Source organism: Barbus barbus (genome assembly GCF_936440315.1).
Source record: "Barbus barbus genome assembly, chromosome: 17".
Classification (NCBI taxonomy): domain Eukaryota; kingdom Metazoa; phylum Chordata; class Actinopteri; order Cypriniformes; family Cyprinidae; genus Barbus; species Barbus barbus.
In genome coordinates this window covers 11,986,866-12,014,840 of record NC_136745.1, presented here as the reverse complement: position 1 = coordinate 12,014,840, position 27,975 = coordinate 11,986,866, and the positions used below count along the sequence as shown (strand labels likewise).

The 27,975-nt window shown below is 35.6% G+C and overlaps 3 protein-coding genes and 1 pseudogene across 9 annotated transcripts; 3 read left to right on the top strand and 1 right to left on the bottom strand.

Moving 5' to 3' along the window:
* Positions 1–2,648: 2,648 nt before the first annotated feature.
* Positions 2,649–4,022, top strand: LOC306883593 (N-acetyllactosaminide beta-1,3-N-acetylglucosaminyltransferase 2-like; annotated as a pseudogene). The gene has a single exon. The product of its transcript is annotated as an N-acetyllactosaminide beta-1,3-N-acetylglucosaminyltransferase 2-like (transcript).
* Positions 4,023–4,855: 833 nt separating this feature from the next.
* On the bottom strand, positions 4,856–6,623 carry eif1ad (eukaryotic translation initiation factor 1A domain containing). The gene is made up of 5 exons (XM_079438088.1): positions 6,504–6,623; positions 6,093–6,210; positions 5,888–5,996; positions 5,711–5,819; positions 4,856–5,359 (listed from the first exon to the last, which is right to left on the bottom strand). Exons 2-5 carry the CDS (start codon positions 6,177–6,179, stop codon positions 5,128–5,130), a joined length of 537 nt encoding a protein of 178 aa, XP_079294214.1. The 5' UTR covers positions 6,180–6,210; positions 6,504–6,623; the 3' UTR covers positions 4,856–5,127.
* Positions 6,624–6,830: 207 nt separating this feature from the next.
* On the top strand, positions 6,831–12,837 carry LOC306883796 (transmembrane and coiled-coil domain-containing protein 6-like). Of its 3 annotated transcripts, none has more exons than XM_079439283.1 (13): positions 6,831–7,056; positions 7,106–7,240; positions 7,338–7,447; positions 8,211–8,394; positions 8,482–8,586; positions 9,275–9,366; positions 9,534–9,650; positions 9,837–9,951; positions 10,586–10,754; positions 10,907–11,001; positions 11,836–12,003; positions 12,335–12,460; positions 12,556–12,837. In XM_079439283.1, the coding sequence occupies exons 2-13, from the start codon at positions 7,205–7,207 to the stop codon at positions 12,574–12,576; spliced, it is 1,338 nt and encodes a 445-aa protein (XP_079295409.1). In that variant the 5' UTR covers positions 6,831–7,056; positions 7,106–7,204; the 3' UTR covers positions 12,577–12,837. The 3 variants fall into 3 exon arrangements, with proteins under 3 accessions (XP_079295409.1, XP_079295410.1, XP_079295408.1); XM_079439284.1 differs by having other exon boundaries at positions 6,846–7,056; positions 7,135–7,240; XM_079439282.1 differs by having other exon boundaries at positions 6,846–7,056; positions 7,128–7,240.
* Positions 12,838–13,165: 328 nt separating this feature from the next.
* Positions 13,166–25,637, top strand: LOC306883465 (dnaJ homolog subfamily C member 4-like). Of its 4 annotated transcripts, XM_079438744.1 has the most exons (9): positions 13,174–13,268; positions 13,965–14,017; positions 14,408–14,538; positions 15,225–15,315; positions 16,652–16,827; positions 19,330–19,497; positions 20,056–20,142; positions 21,778–21,805; positions 22,437–23,462. In XM_079438744.1, the coding sequence occupies exons 3-9, from the start codon at positions 14,447–14,449 to the stop codon at positions 22,515–22,517; spliced, it is 723 nt and encodes a 240-aa protein (XP_079294870.1). In that variant the 5' UTR covers positions 13,174–13,268; positions 13,965–14,017; positions 14,408–14,446; the 3' UTR covers positions 22,518–23,462. The 4 variants fall into 4 exon arrangements, with proteins under 4 accessions (XP_079294871.1, XP_079294873.1, XP_079294870.1 ...); XM_079438745.1 differs by lacking the exon at positions 21,778–21,805 and having other exon boundaries at positions 13,166–13,268; positions 22,437–25,634; XM_079438747.1 differs by lacking the exons at positions 20,056–20,142; positions 21,778–21,805 and having other exon boundaries at positions 13,166–13,268; positions 22,437–25,637.
* Positions 25,638–27,975: the final 2,338 nt, after the last annotated feature.

The window sequence follows — 27,975 nt, the reverse complement described above, 5'->3', positions numbered from 1 at the left end:
AATACACTTACATGAAGTTATGGATGACAATGAGACATTTTAGAGGAAAAGTATGGGTAACATTTTACATTAAGGCCACATTAAGTAACATCAGTTACTGCATTGACTAAAGTTAATTATCAGTGAGCAAAACACTTATTGGAGTACTTAAGCTTTGTTAACATTCATTAAATGTTAATCGTTAATATTACCTCACTTTATATAATGTTAGCAGATACAACTTTTGATTTTAAAAATGTATTAGTAAATGTTGAAATTAACCTAAGTAAGGTTAATAAACACTTTGGAAGTATTTTTCATTGTTAGTTCATGTTAACTATAATGCAGTTAACTAATGGCAGTTAATGTGAACTTATTACCAAAGTAAAGTGTTACCAAAATATATATTTTTTAAATAAATAAAATTGTTTTCCAACATATAAATCGTGAAATATTTATCTTTGATTTTTTATTTTATTTTATTTGACTTTTTTGGGAATATTAAATAAAACAGATTATTGAAGTAAATTTTATAAGAAAACACACAATGTTTTCTACATGTTCTTCTGCGTCCGAATGTAACTTTATTTCAGTGTTACTTACTGTTTCTTTGTAATTGATTGTGACATTTTCTAGCAATTTCTACATTTACAATAGTTTTTTCAGTGTACTTTCGATGCAACTTTCAATAGTAATATTACTTAGATGTTAAAAACATATATATAATATGAAGCAAGAGAGGAAAGCAAAGTTCTGTAACCCCTACTTAACCGGCTCGACTTGTCCCACCAAGACTCTGTCAAGGATTAGTCCTTCTAGTGGTGACAGAATTAAAAAAAATGCTCGGTATGAAATACATTTATCAGCAAGCAGCCTGAAGACAATGAGTTTGTGGGTGAGCTGCCTGGGGAGAAGATGAGAGTGCTTTACCCATGATTGATTCCATACAAAAGGTCTGGTGAGCTCATATTAATATCATCATCACACTGATGAAAATATTTTATTCTAAAATCCAGATTCTAATCAACATCAACAGTGATACTGATATTGTTTTGTAGTGCAGATCATCTGATCTTACTCCCTGAGGGGAGTGACTTGTTATCTGTGACGCTTTCATGTGGCAATGCAATATATGGTGACAACTTACCATACTTGTCACACAAGAAGTATTTGAGTGAGTGAAACCACAATATACAAAAGCACTGGACAAAAAAGGGATAACAGCCTGATGTTGCATGTGGAGGTTGTTCTCAAAAAGGTTCTTAGGTTAAAAGATAGACATTTATTTTATTTTATTCTTTTTTTATTATTTTGTTTCCATCTGTTCAACAGATTCCACAGTCCACGAGCAACAAGGGAATGTCAATTTACTTTTAAAAACATATTTGTTGGTTTGTTTTGTAATAAGACGTTTCCACATATCTTTGTCTTTTAGTTTCCGCGAACATTATGGGAATTGCGATGTGAATGTATCGAAATTCATCATAAAATACATCACCAGGAAAACATGGTAAGTTTAAAGCGATTTAGTAGTTTAGTAATAGCAGTTTTCTTTTCATTTCGTTTTTGGAACAGTAAAATAATCACAAAGAGAGAAAACGATTTCTGCTGTGCTTTTTAGAGTAACGTTAGCAAGTCTCACCTTGTGAGTTGTTTCGTTAATAGGCAATAGTTTTAAATTAAAGTTTTTTTTTATCTACAATTTTAAAACTTAGATACTTTTATAATAAACTTTATTATTATTATTATTATTTATGTAGTCGACTATAGGCTAATATATTTTATGCTGAATAATTGTATGTAAATGCATGGATTTATGTAAATGTAAATAATATAATATGCGATAACAAAAACGCACCATTCCATTTTGGTGAAAACTAGGGTTTTGATGGGGAATTTTTGACGATTTTTGTCTTTGTCTAAATCAGGGCTGTCCAAACTCGGTCCTGAAGGGCCGGTGTCCTGCAGAGTTTAGCTCCAACCCTAATTAAACACACCTGAAGCAGCTAATCAAGGTCTTACTAGGCATACTGGAAACTACCATGCAGGTGTGTTGAGGTGAGTTGGAGCTAAACTCTGCAGGACACCGGCCCTCCAGGACTGAGTTTGGACAGCCCTGGTCTAAATGATCTTTAATTACACCAGTGATGCCTGTGAACTAGTGATTGAGAAAAAAACCATCACATTTGTGACCGTGGACCACAAAACCAGTCATAATTGTCAATCAAAATTGATATTTATACATCCTTTGAAAGTTGAATAAATAAGCTTTCCATTGCTGTATGGTTTGTTAGGATAGGTCAATATTTGGCCGAGATACAACTATTTGAAAATCTGTAATCTGAGGGTGCAAAAAAATTATAAATATTGAGAAAATCTCCTTTAAGTTGTCCAAATGAAGTTCTCAGCAGTCAGCAATGCATACTACAAATCAAAAATTAAGTTTTGATATATTCATGGTAGGAAATTTACAAAATATCTTCATGGAACATGATCTTTACTTAATGTCCTGATGATTTTTGGCATAAAAGAAAAATCATTAATTTTGACCCATACAATGTATGTTTGGCTATTGCTACAAATATACACCAGCGATTTAAGACTGTTTTGTGGTCCAGGGTCAGATTTGACTATCTATTTAACGTTCTTAATCTTTCTTTCCTCAGTTTATGGCTTTACCATACCTGCGTCAATACTGCCAGCAGTTTATGTTCTTTTGTTTGCCATGCATATTGCTGCTCCCAGTCTACATCTATGTCTCAATTACTTTGTGCTATGTCATGAAACATGGGGCACCCCGTGGTGCACATGTTGGTCATTCTGTGCTGCCGAAACACTTTACCGCCAGTGGTCTCAAACACTCCAGAGATCTGGCTCCTCATCCTACGAAATCCTTCTGGAGAAGCGTGCTAGACAGAGGCGGTCTGTGGAACACCCTCCAGTACATGACGGACCGCTAGTATAACCCCATCCTAAGGTCTCATCTGGCTGAAAACCCATCCAGTATTTCTTACAAAACAGAAATGTCCAGAAGGACTGGAGATAGATATTCTCCAAATTATGAGATTAACAATATAATGCCAGACTACGCCAAACTACCAATCCAGATGAAGAATTTTGTAGCCACCATGCACTGTCGAGACTATCCACTGATCTTAGATCCTTTAGATGTTTGTGATGCTCAAGCAAAGAAAGGGGCACCAACATTGCTCATGGCCATCAAAACTCAGACTGCAAACTTTGAGAACAGGGAAGCCATAAGAGCAACATGGGGGCGTTCAGGAAATATAAAAACACTAGGTGGGAGGCAAAGGCTCGTCCGCAGGGTCTTCCTTCTGGGGAAGTCCAAAGACTTGCATATTGAAGAGAAATTGCACTTAGAGAGTGAGAAATATGGTGATATCATCCAGTGGGACTTCATGGACACCTTCTTCAACCTCACCTTGAAGGACGTGCTGTTCTGGGACTGGTTCTCAAGGCGATGCCCGCATGCCCATTTCATTTTTAAGGGCGATAATGATGTATTTGTGAGGACACCTGCTGTCCTAGACTATCTGCTGGCTGAGGAGGCAGACGAAGGCTCCTCAAATGGATCCAGGCAGGCAAATAAAATGGAGACGTTTGTTGTGGGGGATGTGTTAAGCAATGCAGCACCTATACGCTCTAATAGGACTAAGTACTACATCCCGGAGAGTTTCTATCAAGGGCTGTACCCATCATACCCTGGTGGAGGAGGGGTGCTTTACTCTGGTTCTCTGGCTCATAGGCTTTTGGAGGTGTCACAAAGGGTTCATCTGTTCCCCATTGACGATGTCTACCTGGGCATGTGTCTTCTGAGACTTGGAGTTTACCCTATCAACCACCCTGCCTTCCTCACCTTTGACTTCCCCAAAGATGAGCCCAAGAAACCCTGTGCGAATCACACCATCCTCCTGGTGCACAAGCGAAGCCCAGCTGAGATGATTCAACTTTGGAACGAAACGTCGGCACCCAGCCCTGAATGCAGAAATGCAACTCTGAGAGTCAAACTTAGCCCTGATTGAGTTCAGACTGAACTTTTATTTTAGTTAAAGCAAGTACTCATTCTTACTGAACACTTGAAAACTGGTGTTATGCATTGCAAAGTATTTTGTATAAAATTGTTTTGAATATTCCTGACTTTCACATTTTGCTGCAATAACTGCCTAAAGGTTTTATAAACGGGGTTTCTGCAGGTTTTGTGATGTAAATGTAAGACTTTTTAAAGACCTTTTTTAAGACCAAGTAAAGAAAATTTAAGGAATAAATTTAAGGGAACACTATCAATATGGAGCACACAATGAGTTGTAAATGGAAAAACTTGAACATTTAAAATAGAACTGATCAACGACTTCCGCTGCTCCCAATAACTAGAGTATTTAAAGATAGCAAAAAAGTGATGTTCTTGCTCAGTTTTTGTCTTGTCAAGTACAGATGTCTAAACGTTTAAATCTACATCGTCTAAAATCTTGTTTTAAGCAAATTCAAACTTAATTTGGTTAGATTTGTCAGAAACTAAACTTCATATCTTCATTTTGCACCAAGTAGAATAATCTCGATTTAAGTATATTTAGATATTTAAATTGATGTAAAAATTTTGTGGTGCATGCTACATTTAATGCCTTAACTTCACACTTTTAAGAATTTGTTTCAATTTATGACCCTTTTAGGGCATTCATTTGATTTGTGGAAGTGTTCTGTGGTACTTTTTAATACACACAGAAACCCAGAGAAAGACCAATTAAAAATGAAAATGAGAAATTCATTTCATGCTGACTTTGTCTTAGTTATGATTTGAAATCTGACTTCAGTGAGTTAATGTAAATGTACTACTTTGAGTAATAAACCAGCTCAAACAACAAGTGTACAAAAAGTTTATTACAACACCGTATTTACAAGAATTATAATATACGTTTCTTTTAATGAAACAAAATGTGTTTGAGATTTGAAACAAATTAAACTAAAGCAGAAACTTCTGAAAGTCATCAGAGAGAAATCATTCAATGCAAAATTAGCTCAGTCTCAGGCATCACTGTAGTTTTTCCCAGGTTTTTAAGCCCGATTAAGACTCATATAAAACTCTTCTTGGTCATGCTGTGGTGGAAGCACTTTCCAGTATCATTTGCAGTTTTATGCTCTTCCTTCATCTTCTCCCTCCTCTTCATTATCGTCACCTTCATCAGTCTCTTCCTCACTCTCACTGTAGAGAACAGTGGCACGATTGGTGTTTACAAAAAGATCGCTGTAGTCATCCTCAGACTCGCTGTCACCCTCCTCCTCCTCTGTTTTTCTTTCACTTCTTTCTTTCGGTGTTCCCTCGTTCCTCTCACTGGATGTGCGATCCTCCTGGAATCCTTCTGGCCTGTGTGAAGAATGAAAATGCTGTCTACTAAACACATTTCAATTTTGTTTTCTTGAGACACAATGGATTTTTAATTAAAACTGAACTTTCATAAAAAAAGATACATATTTCAGGATTAGGTTTAAAGGGATAGTTTACACAACTGTTATCATTTACTCATCCTCAGCCTGTTTCTTCTGTGGAACAGAAATATTTTTAAGAATGCTGGCAACCAAAATGTTTCTGGTCCCCATGGACGTCTTCCACAGTATATATATATTTTTTAATTCTTCAAAATATCTTCTTTTGTGTTCAAAAGAATAAAGAAACTCCTACAGGTTTAGAACAACTTAAAAAAAGACATGGCCTTACCAGACACCAAGTTTTCTCAGGTTCTGAATATGGTCCCTGTAAAGTATGAAGCTTATTTCTCCTTTCACCTTCCCTCCTTCTTTAATGGGATCAACAATGACAAAGTCTCCTAACAAACAGAAAAAACATTTAATGTCTTTAAATTCGTTATATATCCATGAGGTAAAACAAACTCACCTCGTTTGATCCAGATGTTCTTGCGGAATTTAGTAGGCATACTGACAAGGAAGCGCTCGCCACTGCCAGTCACAGCTTCATGGAGGTTATTGCCATTACTTCCCAAGACCTGTGATGTGAAGGTGATGTAGAATTATTAGTATCATGGTATAATGAGAATACTGAGTTCTCACAGCCTTACAGATCTCAAAAACTGTTATTGTACCCTCATGATATCCTGGTCTTTAGTGGGTGTGACATAGTCCTCCAGAACTTCTTTGACTACGTGCTTGCGTTTGGTTGCCTTTGACATGGTGGATATAAACCTCTGGCGATTCTGTCAACTGAATAAAGAAAAATATACATTTGTTTAAGAACTAACGTTACAGTTAAGAGGTGAGCATGTGGACTACAAAGAATATAGCGGCTCTCAGGGCAACTGTTATGCTTTGAAATACATCAACATGCACACAAACCACATCTTGGCACCTTGCTAGAATATACATAACTGGAAACAATATTACAGCATGGCATAGAAACATGTGGCCTTCATGCTGTGTTGGTCTGGACAAATAAAAACCCTGAATGTCTAGATTTACTTAAATAGTAAAAGCGCAAATTGGTCATAGTCACCTACCTAGAAACTGTAAATGAAACTGTGGATGTGCTCTGCGTTTATTTACTAATGGCATCGAGATGAATTGCTAGCGTTTACTCGAGTCTTCTTCACAGAAGTGTGAAGCGAAACGCGAGGGATGCAACTAAATTTTAACATTTCAAAATAAAAGCCACACGTTGAGCGTGAGAGCATTGTTAACAGAATTGTAATTGTAAAATGTCTATAAATTAGCTGTTTAAATCATTTAATAATAATAATTATTATTATTATTATTATTATTATTATTATTATTATGTCTTTAGCAGGTCCGAGGAAACCTTTATTTTGAAATATCGTTCAGGGTTCACATTTTTCTAAAACAACCACAGGAAGCCAGGCTAATAAAACACGTTAGAATATGTGATGAGAGAAACAGATTAAAATAATACGATAGTCAGGGTGCAAATTTTCATTTGGATGCAGTGAACAGTCATCTTAAAGATGTGGAGATTGAAAACCCTCTGTCACAAAGCAAGTGGATCTGCCAATAATTTGGAGGAGTTCAAACACAAGAGAAGAGAGTTTGAGAAAGGTGTGTTTCATCTCTTATATAGGCCTACGTTTGTAATATATTAATGTAGGTATGTATTCATCTACTCATAGCTCTTAGACAGGCACGGAGAGACAGACAGCTCATCAGTAAGAGACTCCTGCAGAATGAGGATGAGGAGGAAGACTCCATGGAGACTGGCTCCACCCCTCGGTCACCTGAACAGGTCAGTCTCCAGAGAGAAATGCTTAGGTTTATTATGTACTGAATGTATGGTTGCTTTTATGTCTTATGAAGCATGTGTGCTGTATGTATAACATCAGGTCAGAGAGATGATTCGTGGAGTCCAGTCTGGGGGTGAGGAGAAAGCAGCTCGTCTTGCATCTCTACGAAAAGCACTAAGAAACCCAGAGAACCAACTTACTTTCATTAAGTAGGACTTCAATATCAACACAGAGTTTACTTTATATTATTTGCTGCACTGCATCATTTTATTTATGTCTCTTTTCTTCTCGTTTGTTTTAAATTAATACAATTTTTAATTAATTTGTATTATACTTTTTAGTATTTAATTTGGATTGTTAGTTTTATTTCTTAGTAATCTTTTCTGATTATTTTATTATTTTCTAAATAATTTTTATGCAAAGCACTTTGACATTACCTTTGGGTATAAAATGTGCTGTATAAATAAACTTGCCTTGCATTATTTTAGGAGGTCTACAACTTATATTTTAATGTGTAGGGGTAAATTTCACAAAACAAGTCATATTTCAGCCCTAAACTAAACAGGAAAAACTTTACATGTTGCAAGCGTCTTTTAGGAACAGTAATTTTATTTATTTTTTTATTTTTTTGCAATCATGCTTGATTGTCATGGAAATAATGTCACATTTGCGCAATTTATTTAGCAATATATTTAATTATAATCCTTATTAATTAACTTATGTAGTAAAGATAATATAGCTAATATACTTAAATATAATATAATTTATACTATTATTTATTCTTATTTAATATTTAGATATTTTTTATCATACATTTACTTATTTTAAATTATAATAATATTTGTATTTATGTATTTTCATCAAATGAATGCACAGCATAATACACTTCTTTCAAAAAAAAAAAAACATTATTCCAAAGATATATAGATAAGATAGTGTATTTACTAATGCATTGCCTGTGTTTTTCTTCAGATCAGAGAACAGCATGCACATGTTGATCGGACAGCTCAGTTCCCATAATGCTCAGTGTCAGCTGGAAGCGGCACGCTGTCTGCATGAGCTGTCTCACTCCACTCACCCCAGTGTAGGTCAGGCCTGTCTGTCTGCCAGCCCCTACCTCCTCACTTACCTTTCCAGTCAGAGCACCAAGCTAACGGTCAGTGGGTTACCACTTTGAAGTCAGTGTCAGAGGCATGTAATCGATCATTCCTCATGAATTTGTCTCTTTTGTCTTTTCCTTTAGGAGCTCTCTTTATACACGCTGGGAAATCTGTGTCCTGACAGCGCTGTGGTTAGAGAGAAGCTTCTAGCTCAGGGAATAGTTTCTGCACTTGCAAATTGCATTCATGTAAGATCATTTAGGTTACTAACAGTACTTTAAATCAAATCTTAGCATATATACTGATAATGTTATTTCGTGTCTCTGAATGCATTCTCATAGGCTGAGTCTCACAAAAAAAAATCTGGATTATATTTCATCCTAAATCAAAAGGAAGCTTTTTGGACAACTGATGATTATGTGCAGATTTACCCCTTCAGTTATACTTGTTCTTGTTATTATCAGTGGTGATTCTCAGTACTGTAAGAGTACTTTTCATTATTTTATTTTATTAAATTTTTCATATCACAGTAATGGGAAGTTTGGGGGGGGGGGGGGGGGGGTGTTTAACTGTTATGAAATGCAAAAAAATTAAATAATAATAATAAAAAATTATAAAAAAATCTTTAAGCTAAGTCTTATTTCTTAAAATGTTCTTACTTTTTAATTTAAATACCATAACACATCCAGACATATAACTTTTGTGGATTTTTTGTTCTTATTATTCTCAGTGGTGATTCTCATTACTGTAAGAGTAATATTTTCCTTTTTTATTTTTTATCAAATCTAATAATAATAATGTCATAATGTTTTTTTTTTTCTTCTTCTTTTAGCAAAATATTATTTCTTAATTTTTCTTTCTTTTTAATTTGGGTTAAAATGTTACTTGGACATGTTCTTGAGATCATGAAATAGTACGATTGTTTTTCTGTTCTAGAATCAGAGGTATAATTTGGCCGTTGTGGAGGCGATTGGCTTCACTTTGTCTCAGCTGCTACAGGCAAAAGACGCAACTGAAAAAATCATCCCGTAAGTGACCACAACTTGTTTATTTATGTTCATTTGCCGTATTTATGACAAGTGAACTAAGGTTTTGGCACACTGAAATTGCTATAGTTTACTATAAATAGTTAATGTAAATGAAAAAGATTAAGATATTCATCACAAATTTTTCTGTTTTATATTTGAAACCCCAGAGCGGTCATGGCTTCAGGAATAGTCCCTCATGTGATCTCAGCATTGACTCCAGATCCTGAGTTTGGTTACGGGCCAGCGATTGAGTGCACATGGTGTTTGCACTATTTAGTCAGCAGGTGTGGTCTTTTCTCCTTTCATAAAAACGTACTAAACAATGACAGAGTAATGGAGAGTTGTGCTAAAACCTGTTTAGTGCCAGTTCCTCCAGATGGCATGACTTCTCTTTCAATCTCTATCTGGATTAAAAAGAGGCTAGTGAGTAAAACATCAGCTGAATTGTGACATGATGTTGTGGTTTGCAGTAATTTGGATAACTCGATGCTGATCGCTCAAGGCGCCCTCTCGCAGTGCAGTGCTGTTTTGATAACACTAGGAGGCGCTGTTGCTCAAGGAAACCTGGAGGGTGGAATAGAGTTGGTTAGTCATTACAGCACATTTTATACCCACATCACGTACATACTTCACATCTGGGTTAGGATTAGAGTAATTTTAAATTGTGTTCACTGAATAGAAACAATGCCTATATATAATTCAATTATCAATGCTTTTATAATCAATGCTTATTATTACATTATTTTATGAATACGAACAAGTCATATTTAATATTAAAATTGAACACAGAAAAATATAAGAATATATACAGTAATTTGATATATACATATATATTTATGTGTGTGTTATTTTATGAATTTCACAAAATACATCATATTTAATATTAAAGTTGAACACAGAAAATGTTGCATACATATTAAAAAATATAAAATAATAAATACAGTACTTTGGAAAAAAAAAAATATATATATATATTAAGATAATACAGACTTAACAGGGAGAGAGGGAATTATAGAATTAGAATATCTCAGGAAACCTATATTGGTGCCAAAGCAAGGTCGTACTTTCTCATACATAATAATATTTGAACTTCTATAAACTGAACAAATTGCCCAGTTCATCAGCAGAATGATCATGTGGTTATTATGGCTCTCTCATCCTCTAAAAACTGCTTTTACCTGCTTTCCTCTGGACTGGGACTTTTGTTTTTGCTGTGCAGCTCATTTGGCCTCTTCTACGTTGCCTTGGTAACCTTCTGGTCAATGGAGGTGATGTAATGCCAGAGGACACTCGGCTCCTCGCCGCGCTCTGTGTCTTTAGTCAGGCTTACCTTCACCCTCATCCTGCTCTGTCCAGAGAGAGCCTGTGGGCGCTCAACAACCTCACCGGTGAGCAGGACGTTAGCATGCATGTGCTTAAATTGATTAACACCCCAATTATTCATCCCAGTTAAAGCTCAAACACAAATTAACTTGTGTTTATTGGAGAGAACACCATTCTCACAATTACAACTGTGATGCACTGTCTTGTGTTTTTTCAGCTGGCTCCAGTGGGTTCTGCTCTGGCCTGCTGCTTCTTAATATGGTTCCCATATTAATCCAGTTTCTGTCTTTCTCTAGAGGAATTAACTCAGTGGTGAGGAACCAGCATGCATATATACATCAATCTAACATATCTACATTTTTGGGCTGCGACCCACTACGAGGTGTATGATCTTACACTGACCCATATTAAAGTACTGAAAAAAAACATACGTGAAAATATTTGAGAATAATTTCCTCTCTTATTCAAAATTTGGAGTTTTATGATTTTTGTAAAACAAAAGAATATTTTAAATCGATTACAAGTGACAGTAAAGACATTTATAATGTTCTAAAAGCTTTTAAACTTATTCATCAAAGCGTCCTGAAAAAATGTATCACTGTTTCCACATAAATATTAAGCAGCACAAATGTTTTCAACATTGATAATAATAATAATAATAATAATAAAAGTTTCTTGAGCAACAAATCAGAATATTAGAATGATTTCTGAAGGATCATGTGACATTGAAGATTTTCTTGCATCACAGGAATAAATTAGATTTTATAATATAATCAAATATAATTTTTTTTATATAAATTGTAATTGTGTATATATATATATATATATATATATATATATATATATATATATATATATATATATATATATATATATATATATATATGATTCATATTGTTTTCATTAGTAGAAATATTCTTACTTTTTTTTAAATACTTGTTTGACTGTATTCACTTAATATTACGGTGTTTCTGTCATAGTAAATCACTGCTGATAGATTACTTGAATTTGCTGTATTGTTTTTAAAAAGTTTTATATTACTACTGCAGTAATTCTACTATACTTGTATTCACTCACATCATGTACATTTTGATAACATACACAGATAAATTTGAGTTCTCACACAATTATTGTTGTTTGTACAAGGCACTGAGAGTTCTGGGTAATATCGCCCATCATGGCGCAGAACACTGTGTTGGTTTGACACAAGCGGGGCTGCTGACTGCCCTCTGTGCTACACTCAAGATGGCCGAGCCAGAGGTGGTCACCCTGAGCCTGGAAGTGCTGTACATGCTGGTATCCAGCAGCCCACAGGTGAATCAGTGAGATCATTGAAGAATCCATTCTCGCTTCAAATAGTATTGTGATACTATAAATATATATAGTTTTTATTAACATTTTTCCAGTTTTAATTTTAAATATTGTCCAATTTCATTTTATTTTAAAACTTTTAGTAATTTTTGTTATTTTTATAAAATTTTTATAAAATTTTACTTTACTACCCAAAAATTACATTTTACATTTTAACGATAATAACCCTGCACTTCAAATAATTTTATATTGATCTTTGTTAGAAACTTAATGACAGGCTTTCTTAGAATGACTCTACAAGCAAATTTAATTTAAGTCCTCCTGCTTGTAACAGGTGGTGGAGGAGTTTACCAGGTTAAATGGTGTTCCTCTGCTGGAAGCCATTCAGTATAACAGTGAAGGAGAGCAACGTGTCAGAGCCGCCTACATTCTCGATCATCACTTCCCTTCTTTCTCTGAGGTCAATATTGCATTGACCTACTATTATTTATGGACATATTATATGTGAGGAATCACCATGACCAATATTCTCTTTTTTTTTCTTTTTGTTTAAAGGTGGAGAGCCTTTCATCATAGCACGTCCAAAGACAGAATGGCAAAGATTTTCTGTTTTCTTCAAAGCAAACTGAATGGACCTTTTAGCACTTCAATAAATGCCTTTTTCACTGCACATGTGAAGCATGTTCATGTGTTTTTGCTGCTGATCCGACTAACCAGTGCATGCACAGAACAGCATTTTAATGGTTTTATATAGTGAATATATCTTTATGTGCCATTTCTTTAAAAAAAATTCACTACAGGGGTTACACAATCCTCACATTAAAGTGACAACAACACAAAACATACTAAAATGTCTAATTTGTTTGCAATACTAAAACAGTGTTTATTTAAGATGCTATTTATTCTGAAGTTACTCCAGTTACTATTGAATTTACTATTACTCTTAAATACATAAAGGTACAAAAATATATAAAATATTTTTAATAATACATTTTATTTTATGCTGTCAAAAATTTCTCACTTATTATTATAGAATAACAATGAAGAAGGGCAACCAATAAATAAGCAAATTCTACTGTGAATTCTCATATTAAGTAATAATTCATATGAATATTAATATCTAGTTCTCTCTAAAAATGTACAATTGTATTGTAGCAATATCATTAGATTATTAATGTAAATGAAGGGTAACCCGTTGTAAACACTTTGTCCTTTTATGTAACAGCGTTATGAGAGCAGCAGAACATGAGAGCAGTCTGTGAATGAAGGTGACGGCTTTATGTGTGTTTAATCCGCTAAATTAATGTCTCGCTAATGAGATTTACAGCCCGTTTGATCGATGTTTGTGTGTTGAGCTACACGCTTCCTTTAGTTTTGTTGTTTTTGTTTTTAGCATTGCAGCTAAGCTAGTATGAGTCGACCGGAAGGTGTATTGTGTCACATAAACTGACATTTATCAGACGGTTTTAAGATTGTGCACTTTAGATTATTCATAAACAACAACATTAGCTACCGTCTCATTTGTTTCACTGGTTGTGTCTCAAACCTAGTGAGCTGGCTAGACAGCATTTTTGGGCTCATTTGACCCGAGACAGCCGTGTTTTGCTCCTAAAAGTACTGTCTAGTTAGCTAGATTTTGACAGCTGCCAAATTTGATTTTTGAGATTTTGATATTTATTGGTCATAGATTCCAGTTGAATAGTTGTCTAGGTTTATGATGTTTAGTTAATGTAGATGTTTGGATAGGAACACATGTATTACTTGAATTATGTACTCCTTGTTGTTCACACAATGACAGTAAGATCCTGATAAATCTACATTGATTAATAATGTCTACACATAATAATTAGACTATAGGGTTTAGATTGTAGTGATTAGATCAATTTAAGAACTTCAGATGTCAAAGAGTGGCCTAAACTATTATATAAAACTGTGTGTGTGTGTGTGTGTGTGTGTCCATTCAGGATCTCCTGCAGAGCTGCTGACTGGCTGCATTTCAATGGTATCCTGCTGAGCGGTATGTAGTTGCACCAAAACACAACATGCATTCAACATGTAAAGCTTCAGTAAAACAAAACATGCATTCATCATGATAAAACCTTATTCAAACAAAATGTGCATTCAGCATGATTAAGCTTTAAGCTAAAACAACATGCATTGAACACGATAAAGCTTAGTCCGATCACAGCACGCATTCAACGTGATAAAGTTTCATCTAAATACAACATGCATTCAGCGCGCTAAAACTTAAACACAACATTATGAAGCCTGACCCAGACAGTACACATTCAACATGCTGAAACTGCAACAAAACACAGGATGCATTGAACATACTGAAACTGCAGCAAAATCTAAAACAAAACATGTTATTCCCATAATAATCCCCTTTATCTCATCTGTTCTTTAGATTCTCATCTATGTTATAGTTTATTTCTACGGGCGCATCATGCAGTTGAAGGCTCATCTTCGTCTCTGTCAGAGTTGTTTGTGGTTCTGTAAAAGTTCTCAGCGGCTGTTCTCACTCTGTACTGCGCACAGGTATGCACGACCAAATTTTATTTATCTGTTGAATACAGATTAAACATTTTCATTTGAGCAATAACAATACATGGAGCTTCCAAAACCAAAATGGTTTAGCTCATATGCTTAAAACAAATTTGAGTCCCTGTTTTTTCTATATAGCAATACTATACGTTATTGCAACAGAATAAAATATATTATAAAAATAAAATATATTTGCAACTTAAGTTTACTTCTCACAAGTCTGACTATTTGTCTTTTGTACTGAAAAGCAAAACAAAAATACTGAGTAATTCACTTTTTGCAATGAGATTTTTTTTTGGTAAATCTTTATTTGAACAATTATGTAAATGCATCCTTCAGAGCTGATGTTGTCATCTATAGACCAGAATATTATAGAGGCATAATTGTTGGCTCAGAACATCCTAGCTACTACTTAACAACCCCCGGGAATTTCCAGAGAAACTAGCACCATTCACGTTTTTTAGAAAATATAAAAATCTATTTTTGACTTATTGTTCTAATCAGGCTGTTATATTAGGTAACATTATTTTGTAAATTACCATCAAGGCCATGAGATTATGAGATTTGGCTGCAGATATTATTTTTGTAGAGTGACTATTATTGTAGTTTTTGTAATCTTGTCATCATGAAGACAGTGTTGAGAAATGATTTGTTTTCATTGCCTCTTTTTCTGTTTATAGGTCATCGACCAATTACTATGAACGTCTCGGGGTGAAACCAGATGCTACGTTGGAGCAAATTAAGAATGCATTTTTTGACAAATCCAAAAAGGTTATTTTCTAGGGATTTTTCTGTTATTTTAGAGTGATTTTGGTTATAGAGTCTAGTGTTATGATCACTTATTAACTATAACATTATCATCCACCAGTTTGGACACTTTTATAGTTATCTTGGTAACACTTTACAATAAGGTTCATTAGTTATCAACATTAGTAAACATGAACTAAGAATGAACAATACTTCTGCAGCATTTATGAATGTTAGTTAATGTTAATTTCAGCATTTACTAATGCGTTATTAAAATCAAAAGTTGTGTTTGTTAACATTAGTTAATGCTCTGTGAACTAACATGAATAAACAACAACTGTATTTTCATTAACATTAACAAAGATGAATAAATAGTGTAATAAATGCATTTTTTGTTCATGTTAGTTAATACGTTAACTAATGTTAACAAATGACACCTTATTGTAAAGTGTTACCGTTATCTTTTATAGTTATTTTTAAATTTTATTTTATTTATTGCTTCATCTATATGCTTTGACAATGGAAGAGGAGTTAGTAATATGGATGTGATCAAAGCATTTTGCAATATGCATTAGTTTAATTTGTCAAAAATTGAGGCAGATCCTCAGAATTTCTTCTCTAATGCATAGTTTATCCTTAGTGGTAAAAAAAAGTATCCTGTTGCATTATTGTTGTACAAAAATGATGCCTAGCTATACACCTCCTCACCCCTCGAGGGAGCTGTTCAATTGTGGCAGAGAGACTGTTGTCTGTTCCCATAGTCTTACATTTTTAGGCACTTATTCTTGAATTTTATTCTATTTGTTTAGTTGTTGAGTTTACTAGGCACATTTATTTTGTTGGATAATTTGTCAACATCACAAATTGAAGCAATTAAATGTTGGTGAGAGAACATCAACAAACGAAAGTTGTGAGACAATTATGCGAGTCTGCGAATTATGTGTCTGCGAGACAGAGAATGAGAAACATCTGTTTACGAGTGAAGGAGGCAGAGTGACGGCAAGATAGAACCACTACATGCTTTTGTGTGTGACACGAGATGAGGGTACAAACCGAGGATATGGGAGCTTTGTTTCCGAGTCAGAAGCAGATAAAAGCTTTATGAGTGATGTGACTTACAGAACAAGTGAGAGTAGAAAGGTGAAAAGGTCATAAAGATGAGGCTTGTGCCATATTCCGTTCACTAAATATGAAACGTGCATTAATCTGGTGTTTTTATGAATTCAGTTCATTAAGGATACTAAATATTTTTGTGCAGGTGCAGTTCATGTTCTTTGAATTGTTTAAATTGATAAATGTATATACAAGTGTAATGTCATTGGTTTGATATGAACAAAAATATCCATCTTCTCATCTTCAGTTGCACCCTGACAGTGACCCGTCCAATCCCAGTCTGCACAGTCAGTTTGTGCAGCTGAACGAGGCATACAGGGTGCTGAGCAGAGAAGGGTCCAGACAAGATTATGACCTCAGGCTGAGGTACCAGTACACTGCAGGTCCGGCCTTCAGATCCTCCAGCTCCACCAACAGCCCCAGGTGACTGTTAGCGTCATTATTAACCAACCTGATGTTATTAAATGGGATTTTACTAGTAAAAGTGGGCATCTTATACTAACATGAAGGTTATAATATTGGCATATATACTGTAGAAACCAGGGGCCTTAAAGGCACAGATTTGATCCCAAATTCCATTAATTTTATCATATGTCAAAAAGGAGGAACAAATCGGCAGAAACAAACTAAAACTGACCTAGCAACCACTCAGAACACCCTAATAACTCTATAGCAACATGCTGAAAGCCTCTCAGAACACTTTAGCAACTGCATAGCAATGCCCTAACAACCATTCAGTCAGAACTAGGGTTGCCACCCGTCCCTTAAAATACGGAATCGTCCCATATTTAAAGGTAAAATGATGCGTCCTGTATTAAATCAATATGGGATGCGATTTGTCATGTATTTTACAAAAGCAACTCATTGAATCAACAAATAAGTATTTTGCACTGTTTATAATACTAATAGCAATTATAACGAAATCATTTTCATAAGAAGTATTAGAGAAGCTTGTGGCGTCTTTGTTTCCATAGCAATGGAGTCTCCAGATCGTGCGCCTTTAAAACAAACTGTGCTAAACCTGCGCTGTTCAAAACATCTAGGAGCTCACATCTGCCTTTTGAACAAAAAGCTCTCCAGATGTAGGGCTGAATGGGAAAGTAATCAATGGGTCTGTCCTGTAACTAATGATGATGCTTGCAGATAAGCAGAGAAGCATTCCGGTTGTTCACGGTGGACTGTCTGACTTAAAGGGATAGTTCAACCCAAAAATGAAAATTTTGTCATCATTTATACACCCACAAGTTGTTCCAAATCTGTAATAATTTCTTTCTTCTGTTGAACATGAAAGAAGATGCTTTGAAAAATGTGGGTAACCAAACAGTTTCTGGTCTCCAATGACTGATTGTATTTTTTCTCTTCTATGGAAGTTACTGAGGACCAGCAGCTGTTTAGTTACCCACATTCTTCAAAGTATCTTCTGTTGTGTTCAACAGAAGAAAGACTTAATGCAGGTTTAGAACAACCTGGGTAAATTATGATAGAATTTTCATTTAACCATAAAACCATACCTTTAAAGTGACAGACACATCCGTGCTTCTAAAGGTATAGGCCTATTGTTTTATTAAAATTTAGATAGTCTGTTAATATAATATTCCATACATTATCAGAGCTTGGTAGACATAATTGTTATAATTTTAGACCTTATTAGACAGATGAATTAATAGATTATAAATAATGTTAGACCCTATTTATTAATTTATCATTTAAATTAATCATAAATACATAATAAATAATCATGTCATATACAATTTGGCATTTTAAAAAGTAAAAACAAAACAAAAAATTATTTAGATAAAAAAATGGGACAAATAATGACATAATAATGTAATCCATATTTAAGCAAATTATAAAATAAAAATAAAAATTCATCCCATCCAGGTAACAGCAGGTAACTGCAGCTGAGCTGCAGAACTGTCAAAAAAAATCAATAATAATTAAAGATTATAAATAATCTAATTAAAAACAACAATATTAATGTTCTGTTGCAAGTGTACATACTTGAACATGTTTTGTTGAACTGATTATTTGTGTTCTTGGGGGGTTTTTTTGTGGGGTTATTTTGCCTTGCTGAAGGTAGCAACCCTAGTCAGAACACCTTAGCAACTGCATAGCAACATACTGAAACCCTCTCAGAACACTTAAACAGCTGCATAGCAACACCCTAGCAACCACTCAGAGTTAGAACACCATAGCAACTGCATAACAGCATGCTGAAAGCATTTACATTTACAGTTATGCATTTAGCAGACGCTTTTATCCAAAGCGACTTACATTGCATTCAAGTTACAGTTTTTACATTTTATCAGCTCTTGCTTTCCCTGGGAATCGAACCCATGAACTTGGCGTTGCTAGCGCCATGCTCTACCATTTGAGCTACAGGAAAGCCGCTCAGAACACTTAAACAGCTGCATAGCAACACCCTAGCAACCACTCAGAGCATCCTATCATCATGGTGACAAGATTTGCACAGACAAGCACCAGTCACATTTTCTTCAGAATCTGTAATAATCTGGTGGTTAATATTATTATTCTGTCATTTTAAAATAATGTTTGTACAATTTGAGGTAATAGTATGAAAACTATTTTTGTTGAATAATACACAAAAATATTTCTTAAGAGAGATGTGATGTTGACAGTGATAATTTTGGGTATATGTGTTACACATTTAAAAATAAAGCTTCTTCATTGGCATTATTGGTTCCATGAAGAACCTTTAACAACCATTCAAGTGTACATAAGATTCCTTTGTACTTTTAAGAACTGTTCACTGAAAGGATCTTTATTGAACCTAAATGGTTATTCTATGGCATCACTGCTAAAACCCCCCTTTGGAACTTTAAGAGATTTTTATTTTTAAGAGTCATGTTGCAAAAGTGTATGGTTCACTGGCTGAAATACCAGTGTTGTGTCTCTGTTTGTTAGTGCGGAGGCTGCAGAGAGCATGCGTTACTGGGAGCAGTTCAGACAGGCCCAGCCTCAGGAGAACACGGCTGAGGAGCAGGAAAAGAGCAAGACACGTAACATGCGTTTGGTGGGCTACTGCGTGCTAACCATGCTACTCAGTCTCTCCGTACATTACTTTGGGTTCAGGTAAGCGCTAATACATAGTATTGACATCAGCATGCACAGCGTTCCATCCTAATATTTTCCAACACACTCTGAATGATGTTGCGCTGATAAGTGAGTGTTTTGCAACTGTTTGTATGAAACAGAGTGCAAAATGTTTTCTTTAGTTCATGTGTCGGTTTTCGGATGAGTACGTGATAATGATGTTTTGTTTTTGAAACGCATTTTGTCTGTCCCAGAGCCAGACAAACCCCAGTAGAGCGTGTTCACTGGTTTCCCATAATCCCTGATGTTTAGTTATGCTTTTCAGTATCGGCTAAATGTTTTTACACCTTGATTTCAGGCGACTGAGATTAAGTATCTTCTATAAACAGACACTGCTCGCTTGACGCGGAGCAGAAGTGCACTTAAAATGTTTTGAAAAATTATCAAATGTTTTATTGCCCTGTCAGTGCCTGTGTGCCTTTTAAATGCGACCCTAAAGCAATGCGGGCACGTCGTGGATGTCTGTTCACCCCTCCAAATATATATGTTGGCAGTAAATCTGTTAACCTTTGACCCTTGGGCTGGTCTGCCATGCAGGAAACTGGAAGAGGTCCATAATAACTTCATGGATGAGAAGGATAGAGTCATCACTGAGATCTATAACACATCCAAAGAAAAAGCCAGGTGGGGAACGCTTTGAAGTTACACGTGTCGCCTCAGGAGGCACATCAGAGGTTTTGAATACAAAAGCTGTAGCGTTTGAACGTTAGGGAATAAATTGTTAAAGTGCCCCTATTATGGATTTTTGAAAATTACCTTTCATGCAGTGTGTAACACAGCTCTAAAATGAATGAAAACATCCTGCAAAGTTTAAATCTGAAAGTGCACCGTGTATAAAGTTATTATCTCTCAAAAGAAATTGAAACGAGTCGTTTTTAAAACGAATCCCAAGCCGTTTCATGTTGATGTCAACATGAAACATTAGCATATTGCCCGCCCACTTGTTGGTATTTTCGCTTTGGTCTGAATGAAAATGCCAATTCATTCTTTGCCACTAGGTGCCGCTTTTGAAGCGTAAAATAGCTGTTTCCCTGGTAACGCTGTACACAAAGTAGCACTGCTCATAAATGCTGCTTTATTGGCCATTACAGGCAAGATAAAATTAAAATGAAACCAATCGGACCAATCACCGCAGATTAGCGTCATGCAAAGGAGGGGTTTGGAAAAATTATTCGTTAAACAAATCGATTGGGAGTCGTCGAGCAAATAAGTTAAAAAATAAATACATATAAGACAATGAAAGTGTTTTTTGACCTTGCATACATGTCAACCTGTTGTTGGGGACTCCCATCACGTTATTTGACAGCCTTTATGGATTTGTTCTTTATAAGCAACTCAGTCAGCTCCCTAATTGGATAAAGGATAGAGCATCTGCTTTGGATAAAGGCAGAACATTTTGAGGCAAAAAAATGGTATTTAGGATAATGCTAAATTGCATGATGGCACTGTATTGTGGGACCGGAATATTTAGACTTTTGACAAGTACGTAACAAGATTAGATGTAAAATATTTACTTGAAGTACTCCCTGAGATTTTAAGTTAATATTTCAATATTTCAGTTAATGGTCACATGGCGTGCAAGTAAATAACTTAGTTATTTATTAGTTTTTACTGTTTTATTTTGACTTTGTTGTTCAAAGGTCAAAATCAAGTGCATCAAAATCAAGTGTGTAGAGTTAGATCTGGCAGATCACGTGATCCACCTCTACCTATAGGAATATGACACCTATCACAGCATTCTTATATAAGGCCTATTCAGTATTAGCAGCTTTATTGATTGCTCAGGAGCAAATTACCCTCCTCCATCCCCAACTCCTCCTTTCGCCACAGTCAGGACTTGGCTTCTGATATTCCTTGTTGAATCAGACTCCTTTTATCATGAATAATGTTGTTATAGTTAAATATCTTTAAGAACATTAATGATATCTGCTTTGTTTATCCTAAGGGGGTTATTGCGGCTCTCTCTGCTCATTCATGACAGGCTGCATGGATGGGCAGGGAGTTTTTGCACAGAACAGAACCATACCCCCAATCCAAACTCCATGCTTAGTGTCAATCATTTTGATGATAGCGGTCCTGACAGAACTCTTTTTAATTGTGATAGAGTTTGTCAATATTACATTCTCATTGTAAGGGATAACCCATGGCTAGCTGTGCATTAGATTATATTCTTGCAGATGCAGTATCTCACAGAAGTGAGTACATCCCTCACATTGTTGTAAATATTTTATTATATCTTTTCATGTGACAACACTGAAGAAATGACACTTTGCTACAATGTAAAGTGGTGAGTGTACAGCTTGTATAACAGTGTAAATTTGCTGTCCCCTACAAAATAACTCAACACACAGCCATTAATGTCTAAACCATTGGCCACAAAAGTGAGTACACCCCTAAGTGAAAATGTCCAAATTGGGCCCAAAGCGTCAATATTTTGTGTGGCCACCATTATTTTCCAGCACTGCCTTAACCCTCTTGGGCAAGACACACTTGTCTTTGTACTCCTCACCTGGTTGCCGCCACATACGCTTGACATCATCTGAACCAAATAAGTTTATCTTGGTCTCATCAGACCACAGGACATGGTTCCAGTAATCCATGTCCTTAGTCTGCTTGTCTTCAGCAAACTGTTTGCGGGCTTTACACGGTGCTGCGCTTCACTGTGAAACACACAGCACATCAGACTACAGCCTTTGATTCCTAATTGCACTAAGATAGATTTTCGTGCAGCCCTGTTTATTTAAATTTTACATTTGATATATAATTATTAGCGTTTCATCAACCCCCTCACAACCTCTCATTTGGTAAACCATGATCTTGCATAATGACAGTGAGTTTTGCATGGGATAGCACATTCATATTTTCTTTAGAAATTGTAAAAAATGTATTTACCCATGCTGCTTTCTGGTTTTCCTCAGAGTGAACGGCTTCAAGAAGCAGCAGGAGATCTTGAGACAGAAGCACACCGAGTTCCTGGAGAGATACAAGATCCACAGTAATGGAGAAGAGAAATAAAGCAAGGAAAAGACCGATCTAGAAGAAGCTCATCGCACAGGGTTATGGAGAGAGTGCAGGTTGTGGATGAATGTTGAAGAGTGAATTGTATTTTATGTTTATAGTTTTTATCAAATTTTATAGGGTCACAGTGTGTCAGATCCACAAACGCAGCAATATTTCATCCCTTGTACTTTCAAGGGGTGCAAGGCAAATCAGTCTGATTATAGGCCAACATGGCTTCTCGTGAGGTGTTTTAAACACCTGTACTCTTACTGTATTGCCTGCATTTGCAGGTGACATTGTAACTGCACCTGGAAAGGGTGTTATGGAAACATTGCATTCCTGATAAAGTAGTTCATCAAAACACTGTACATAGTGCACTTTGTTAAGCTCAATGTGTGTATGTGTGGGAGAGTTTCTCATGGAAGAATGTTATACAGATGGACAGATCAGTGCTGTGCAGTGCGTTTTATTTGAGGTGCTGGTTATTTTCCAACTATATTGAATGCAACATCAAATAATCTTATCTTAAACAGGAAGTGAATGGGTCTTTGGCAAGTAATGAGAAGTTTCTTTTACCCATGTAATATATCTAGGCTGCATATCGAATGCATTTCCTAGTTATTTTACAGCACGATTATATTAAACAAGATCCTTATTCTGGATCCAAACTCTTCGCAAACCCCTATTGTCACAAGGCTTTCTTTTTGAAGAATGGAAAAGTATTTTAGGGTTTGATATTTAATGTAAATGCTGCATTAGACATTCACCAGAGCGCCTTCATCTTTATGTCAAATATTGATTTTGTGTGAAATCAGTCTAATGCAAGCCTTAATGTAATTGGGTTTTGAAGTGATCGATGTTATGTAATGATTTTCATCTGCATGTATTTTTGTGTTTCTATAGATTTTTTTGCAAACTTCTTCACTGTTCTAATACACAGCCATTCAGATATTTGGGGTTGTTAAGATTTTTTAATGTTTTTGTAGGAAGTCTTTTATGCGCACTAAGGCTGCATTTATTTGTTCAAAAATGCAGTTGTATCATGACAATATTAATGTATTTGGTCTTGGTGGAATAGATCTGCTATGCTGCTGCTGAATTGCTGCTGCTGTTGGTTATTGCTATTGTTGTAGATCAGGGTTCCTCAAATCCTTCCCTGGAGGGCCAATCTGCTGAAGAGTTTAGCTCCAACCCTGATCAAACTCACCTACCTGTGATTTTCTAATGATCTTGAAGACTCTGATTAGCATGTCCAGGTGTGTTTGATTAGGGTTAGAGCTAAACTCTGCAGGAATGGTCCAGATTTGAGGATCCCTGTTGTAGATTATTGCTGCTGCAACGCAAGTACAGGAACTGGATACTGCCATTACATGCGCAGATATGATGCTGTGAGTATACTGCTGCTGCACAAGTAGCATATATAATCTGTAGCAGATCTGTACAGGTGGAGCTGGGGAAGGTGGAGGGTTTCAAAGGAACTCTGAAAGTGTGCTACCAAATGTTCTAGTGCAGGGATAGGCAACATCTGTCCTGGAGTGCCGCTGTCCTGCAAAGTTTAGCTCCAACCCTAATCAAACACACCTGAACAAGCTAATCAAGGTCATCAGATTTACTAGGGCTACAAGCAGGGGCACGTTCAGGCTCACACCAGTGCCCAACGTTTTGCTATGGTTTCCGGGTTGAATGGCATGTTTCCTTGAAAGGGTGTGCAACGGGGTTTGAGATACGTTTTCTCTTGTTTGGTGGATGTGTCAAAAATGTCAGCCAAACAGCAGCAACGTATATATAAACCATTAAAGAGACAGATCGCACAATGGGTCCAAGTGAAGGCATTTAATGTGTGTCCGCTGCAGCTGGGTATACAATTCAAGATATTAGAAGACATGTTTGTCGTAAGAGTTTTATAGTAACATAGCATATCAACATGATGATAATGAATTTGTAAGTAAATGTAATTAACATCAAAATAAATTCACAAGAGCATATTTGCACGTTTATTTACATTAAAGGCAAAATAACTGAAATAATAAGAGCACAAGTATAGATCTGGAACTTCTTTAAGTCTGTCTAAATATGTAGTAATTGCAATGTCTTCTGGTCCATATCCTTTCCTTAGGAAGGTGTGCTAGACACTAATTAATGTAACAAAAATACTATACATATTTATATATTTTGCTATTGTATTGTGGAGTGACACTTTCATAAACTTTTCTATGCTCATCTGATTATATAATGGTAAACATAACAATATCATAGCACAACAACAGTGATCAGCAATAATGATAAGCCTAATACTCACAATAAAAATAATAAGGTCATATAGATCATAATACAGTCTCAGAGGTAAGAAATGGATTATCCTTCACCTGAAATTTCTTTTCATCCTGAAATGCAAGGCAAATGTTGGATCACAATAATTAGGAACCACAGTTTCCACAAATCCCTTCACTCGACTGGGATGTTCTCTTTTAGTCTGGACGGCAAGGGCAGTGACTGTAACATCGAGCATAGTTAGCAGTATTAAACACATATTTATACCGATTTCATCAGGCTCTGAAAATTCTTCAAAAAGAACACAAAGAATGGCCTTCTCAACTGCCATAGTTGCAACACTTGCGTCATCAGAACAGGGTGTTCAACGCATCACCTTTCCTGTTTAATAAACGTTTTGCACCGTTTTTTTGGGGGTGAACGCAGCCCTCGTGAGGTTTTTTTTCAAGGTTGAAGCTAAAGTCTGCAGGACATCGGCACTCCAGGACAGACGTTGCCTATCCTGCTAACCAGCCATTCAAATGTAAAGCAGCAAACTTATTGGCTGTGTATGCAACATGAACCAATCAGCTTGGGCCAGATATTTTAATGCTGTGAATATCAGAAGTTTGCATTAACAAACCATAAGCCTGTGCCATCTAGAGTTTCATGACAGAACTTGCCATTAAAAACATTTTAATATTGTGAAACAATATTATAGTTTAAGTAGCTGTTTTCTATTTGAATGCATTTTAAAACGTAATTTATTCTGTAATGTCGAAGCTGAATTTTCAGCAGTCATTACTCCAGTGTTCAGAAACACAAAAAGAAATAATATGCTGATTTACTGCTTAAAAAACTTCATCATTATTGTCCGTGTTGAAAAGTTATTTAAAAGTTATTTTATTTGAAATGGGAAAATTGAATGTTTTGTTGCACTATAAATGTCTTTACTGTCACTTTTGATTAATTTAATGCATTCTTGCTGAATAAGTGTTCTTGTCTTTAAAAAAAAAACTTAATGACCCCCAAATTTTGATCCATAACATATACTTCCAGAAGCATTATTAGTGATATTTGCTAAGGTAAGCAACACTTCTGCTATTGCATGTTTGATTTGACTAATTTTTTTCACCTTCCCATAGACTTGCTTTGTTTATTGTTTATTGCCCTACGTTTTAACTCCAAACAAAACCTTCCCAATCATTTCCAATTTGTAATGTTCTTTCCTGACATTCTAGAATCCACAGCAGAAAAAATGTCACAGTAGCCTCACATTCCCAAAGTCTGTGCAGATGTTAATGATCTGGGCTGTTCTGTGACTCCACGACCCAGGATTCAGTCTGATGTGGTTTTCTGATATGGCATGGGCCCATATGCAGGTGCTCCTCTGCTCAGGTCTGATCTTCGAGATACCAGCTTTCAGGAATGAGTCAGGGACAGTTTTGATGTTTTTCTGCTTGTCTGTCTCTATAAAGAGCACCTATCATTTTGACGTTTTAAAACTAAACTCTTTTAGGGCACCGTCTGGAGAGACTACACAGAAATACTAACATCGCCCCCAGTTCAGCATTATCAATGGTGAAATCTTGTGACCTTGGCCCGGTTTGTTTATTTGGATATGTGATGGCTGGACCTTCTCTCCTGACCACTCTGGATTTTCCAGGCCTTTAGATAGTCATACTCTGAAAGGGCTCTTTGCGGTTGTCAGCTTTAATGCTGTAAGCAGTCCAGGAGAGATAGAACAGCCTGCATTCCTGCAGCCCACATTAATGTTTTTTTTTTGCTCGGTATAACCCAAACATACCTGTGTTTGATGTTGAGGGTCTTCACATGCAAGCAAAGTCGAGTGGGTTCAGGTTTGTTAGTTTGTTAAATCAATCAGTTCAGATGCTGTTCACCCTAATTATTTCGAATTTGCATGTGTTGTTTATAATATAGTCATCGCTGCTGATGCACAGGAAAGTTTTTCTTAATTGCTTTAGAAAATGGTTTTAAATTTGATTTATTTGTTTGTAAACTCTGTCTATAGTCATGGCTATTGGCCATTGTTAAGCATGGGTTTAAAACAGATTTTCTGGTTTTAAAACATGTTTCTATTTAATTAGCAAGTAAAAGTTAGCTATTTCTGCAAGTGTAACCAGCGTTTGAATTTTAAAATTTAGCAAAAATGCAAAATTCACAAAATTGATTGGACAAAATTGTATCACATAAAACTAAATAATAATAAAGTCAAAAATGTAAATTATTATTATTAACATATACACAAGTATTTAAATAATCGTTACTTTCTTAAATTTTGTAGAACAAATTATTTAAAATGTCCAAGCTGCTCTTTTCCATACTTTGAAGCAAATGCCATGGCTGTCAGGCTAGATTGTCAGGGTAAAAAAAAAATCAAAAATTTCAGTCAAACCTGGGGTTTTTTTGTTGTTTTTTTTTCATAATATTTAGAATATATATTTTTTTGTTGTTGTTGTTGTTTTTTTGTTTGTTTTTTTTAGCTTAAAATTTCCTGGTCCCATTAATAGCTACTATGAAAGCAGCTCACAAATTTTACTAATGTTATTTTTTTTTTACAGTTTTACGAAAGAAAGATCTGAAACGACAAAGTAGATAAATGAGGGCATATGAACTGTTCCTTTTAGTTTAATTCTTCCGCAGGAAAATATAGTCCCGGTTGATAGTCTCAATGATCCTGCGCAGTGATATAGTAGCTGGGTGAACAGGTGTTTCGCGTCGTAACCGTTTCTATACTCTAAAAATATTTTCGTAACCTTAAAATGTAATTCAAGTGGTAACTGATTTTATTCAAGTCATTATTAAATATGACGGGATCAACCGGATTATATAGCTAGACCTACCCAGGTGGGACAGATTTAACTCCTTAAGGAAATAGCGTCGCTTTTAACTGTTTGCCGCCGCTATATATCAATCAATCCACATCCAGAAACGAAATTAGCCGTCTTATAATTACCATCCTGTTTGTTAGTAAAAGATAAATTATTTGCAAAATGCATGCTTCTTTCAAAAAGAACCCAAAACACCCTGACAGGGAAAGCACTCAAAAATAGACAGGGGGAGTCAGTTAATAATTGTCCACCTCGCGATGCGCGAGCATTACACCTGTGCGCTTCTGCGCGCGAGCAAAGTCTACGCGTCAGGAGGAGAAAAAACAGAAAAGTTCCACGAGCGCGACGGTGACGC

Excerpts from the sequence above, each read along its gene's own strand:
- eif1ad (XM_079438088.1), bottom strand. The coding sequence starts at position 6,179 with ATGTCAAAGGCAACCAAACGCAAGCACGTAGTCAAAGAAGTTCTGGAG. Across the intron at positions 5,997-6,092 it reads AAGACCAGGATATCATGAGG|GTCTTGGGAAGTAATGGCAA; the intron begins GTACAATAACAG and ends TTCACATCACAG. Across the intron at positions 5,820-5,887 it reads GAACATCTGGATCAAACGAG|GAGACTTTGTCATTGTTGAT; the intron begins GTGAGTTTGTTT and ends TCTGTTTGTTAG.
- LOC306883796 (XM_079439282.1), top strand. The coding sequence starts at position 6,966 with ATGTGGAGATTGAAAACCCTCTGTCACAAAGCAAGTGGATCTGCCAAT. Across the intron at positions 7,241-7,337 it reads CCCCTCGGTCACCTGAACAG|GTCAGAGAGATGATTCGTGG; the intron begins GTCAGTCTCCAG and ends GTATAACATCAG. Across the intron at positions 12,461-12,555 it reads ACTTCCCTTCTTTCTCTGAG|GTGGAGAGCCTTTCATCATA; the intron begins GTCAATATTGCA and ends TTTTGTTTAAAG.
- LOC306883465 (XM_079438744.1), top strand. The coding sequence starts at position 14,447 with ATGCAGTTGAAGGCTCATCTTCGTCTCTGTCAGAGTTGTTTGTGGTTC. Across the intron at positions 15,316-16,651 it reads TTTTTGACAAATCCAAAAAG|TTGCACCCTGACAGTGACCC; the intron begins GTTATTTTCTAG and ends TCTCATCTTCAG. Across the intron at positions 16,828-19,329 it reads AGCTCCACCAACAGCCCCAG|TGCGGAGGCTGCAGAGAGCA; the intron begins GTGACTGTTAGC and ends TCTGTTTGTTAG.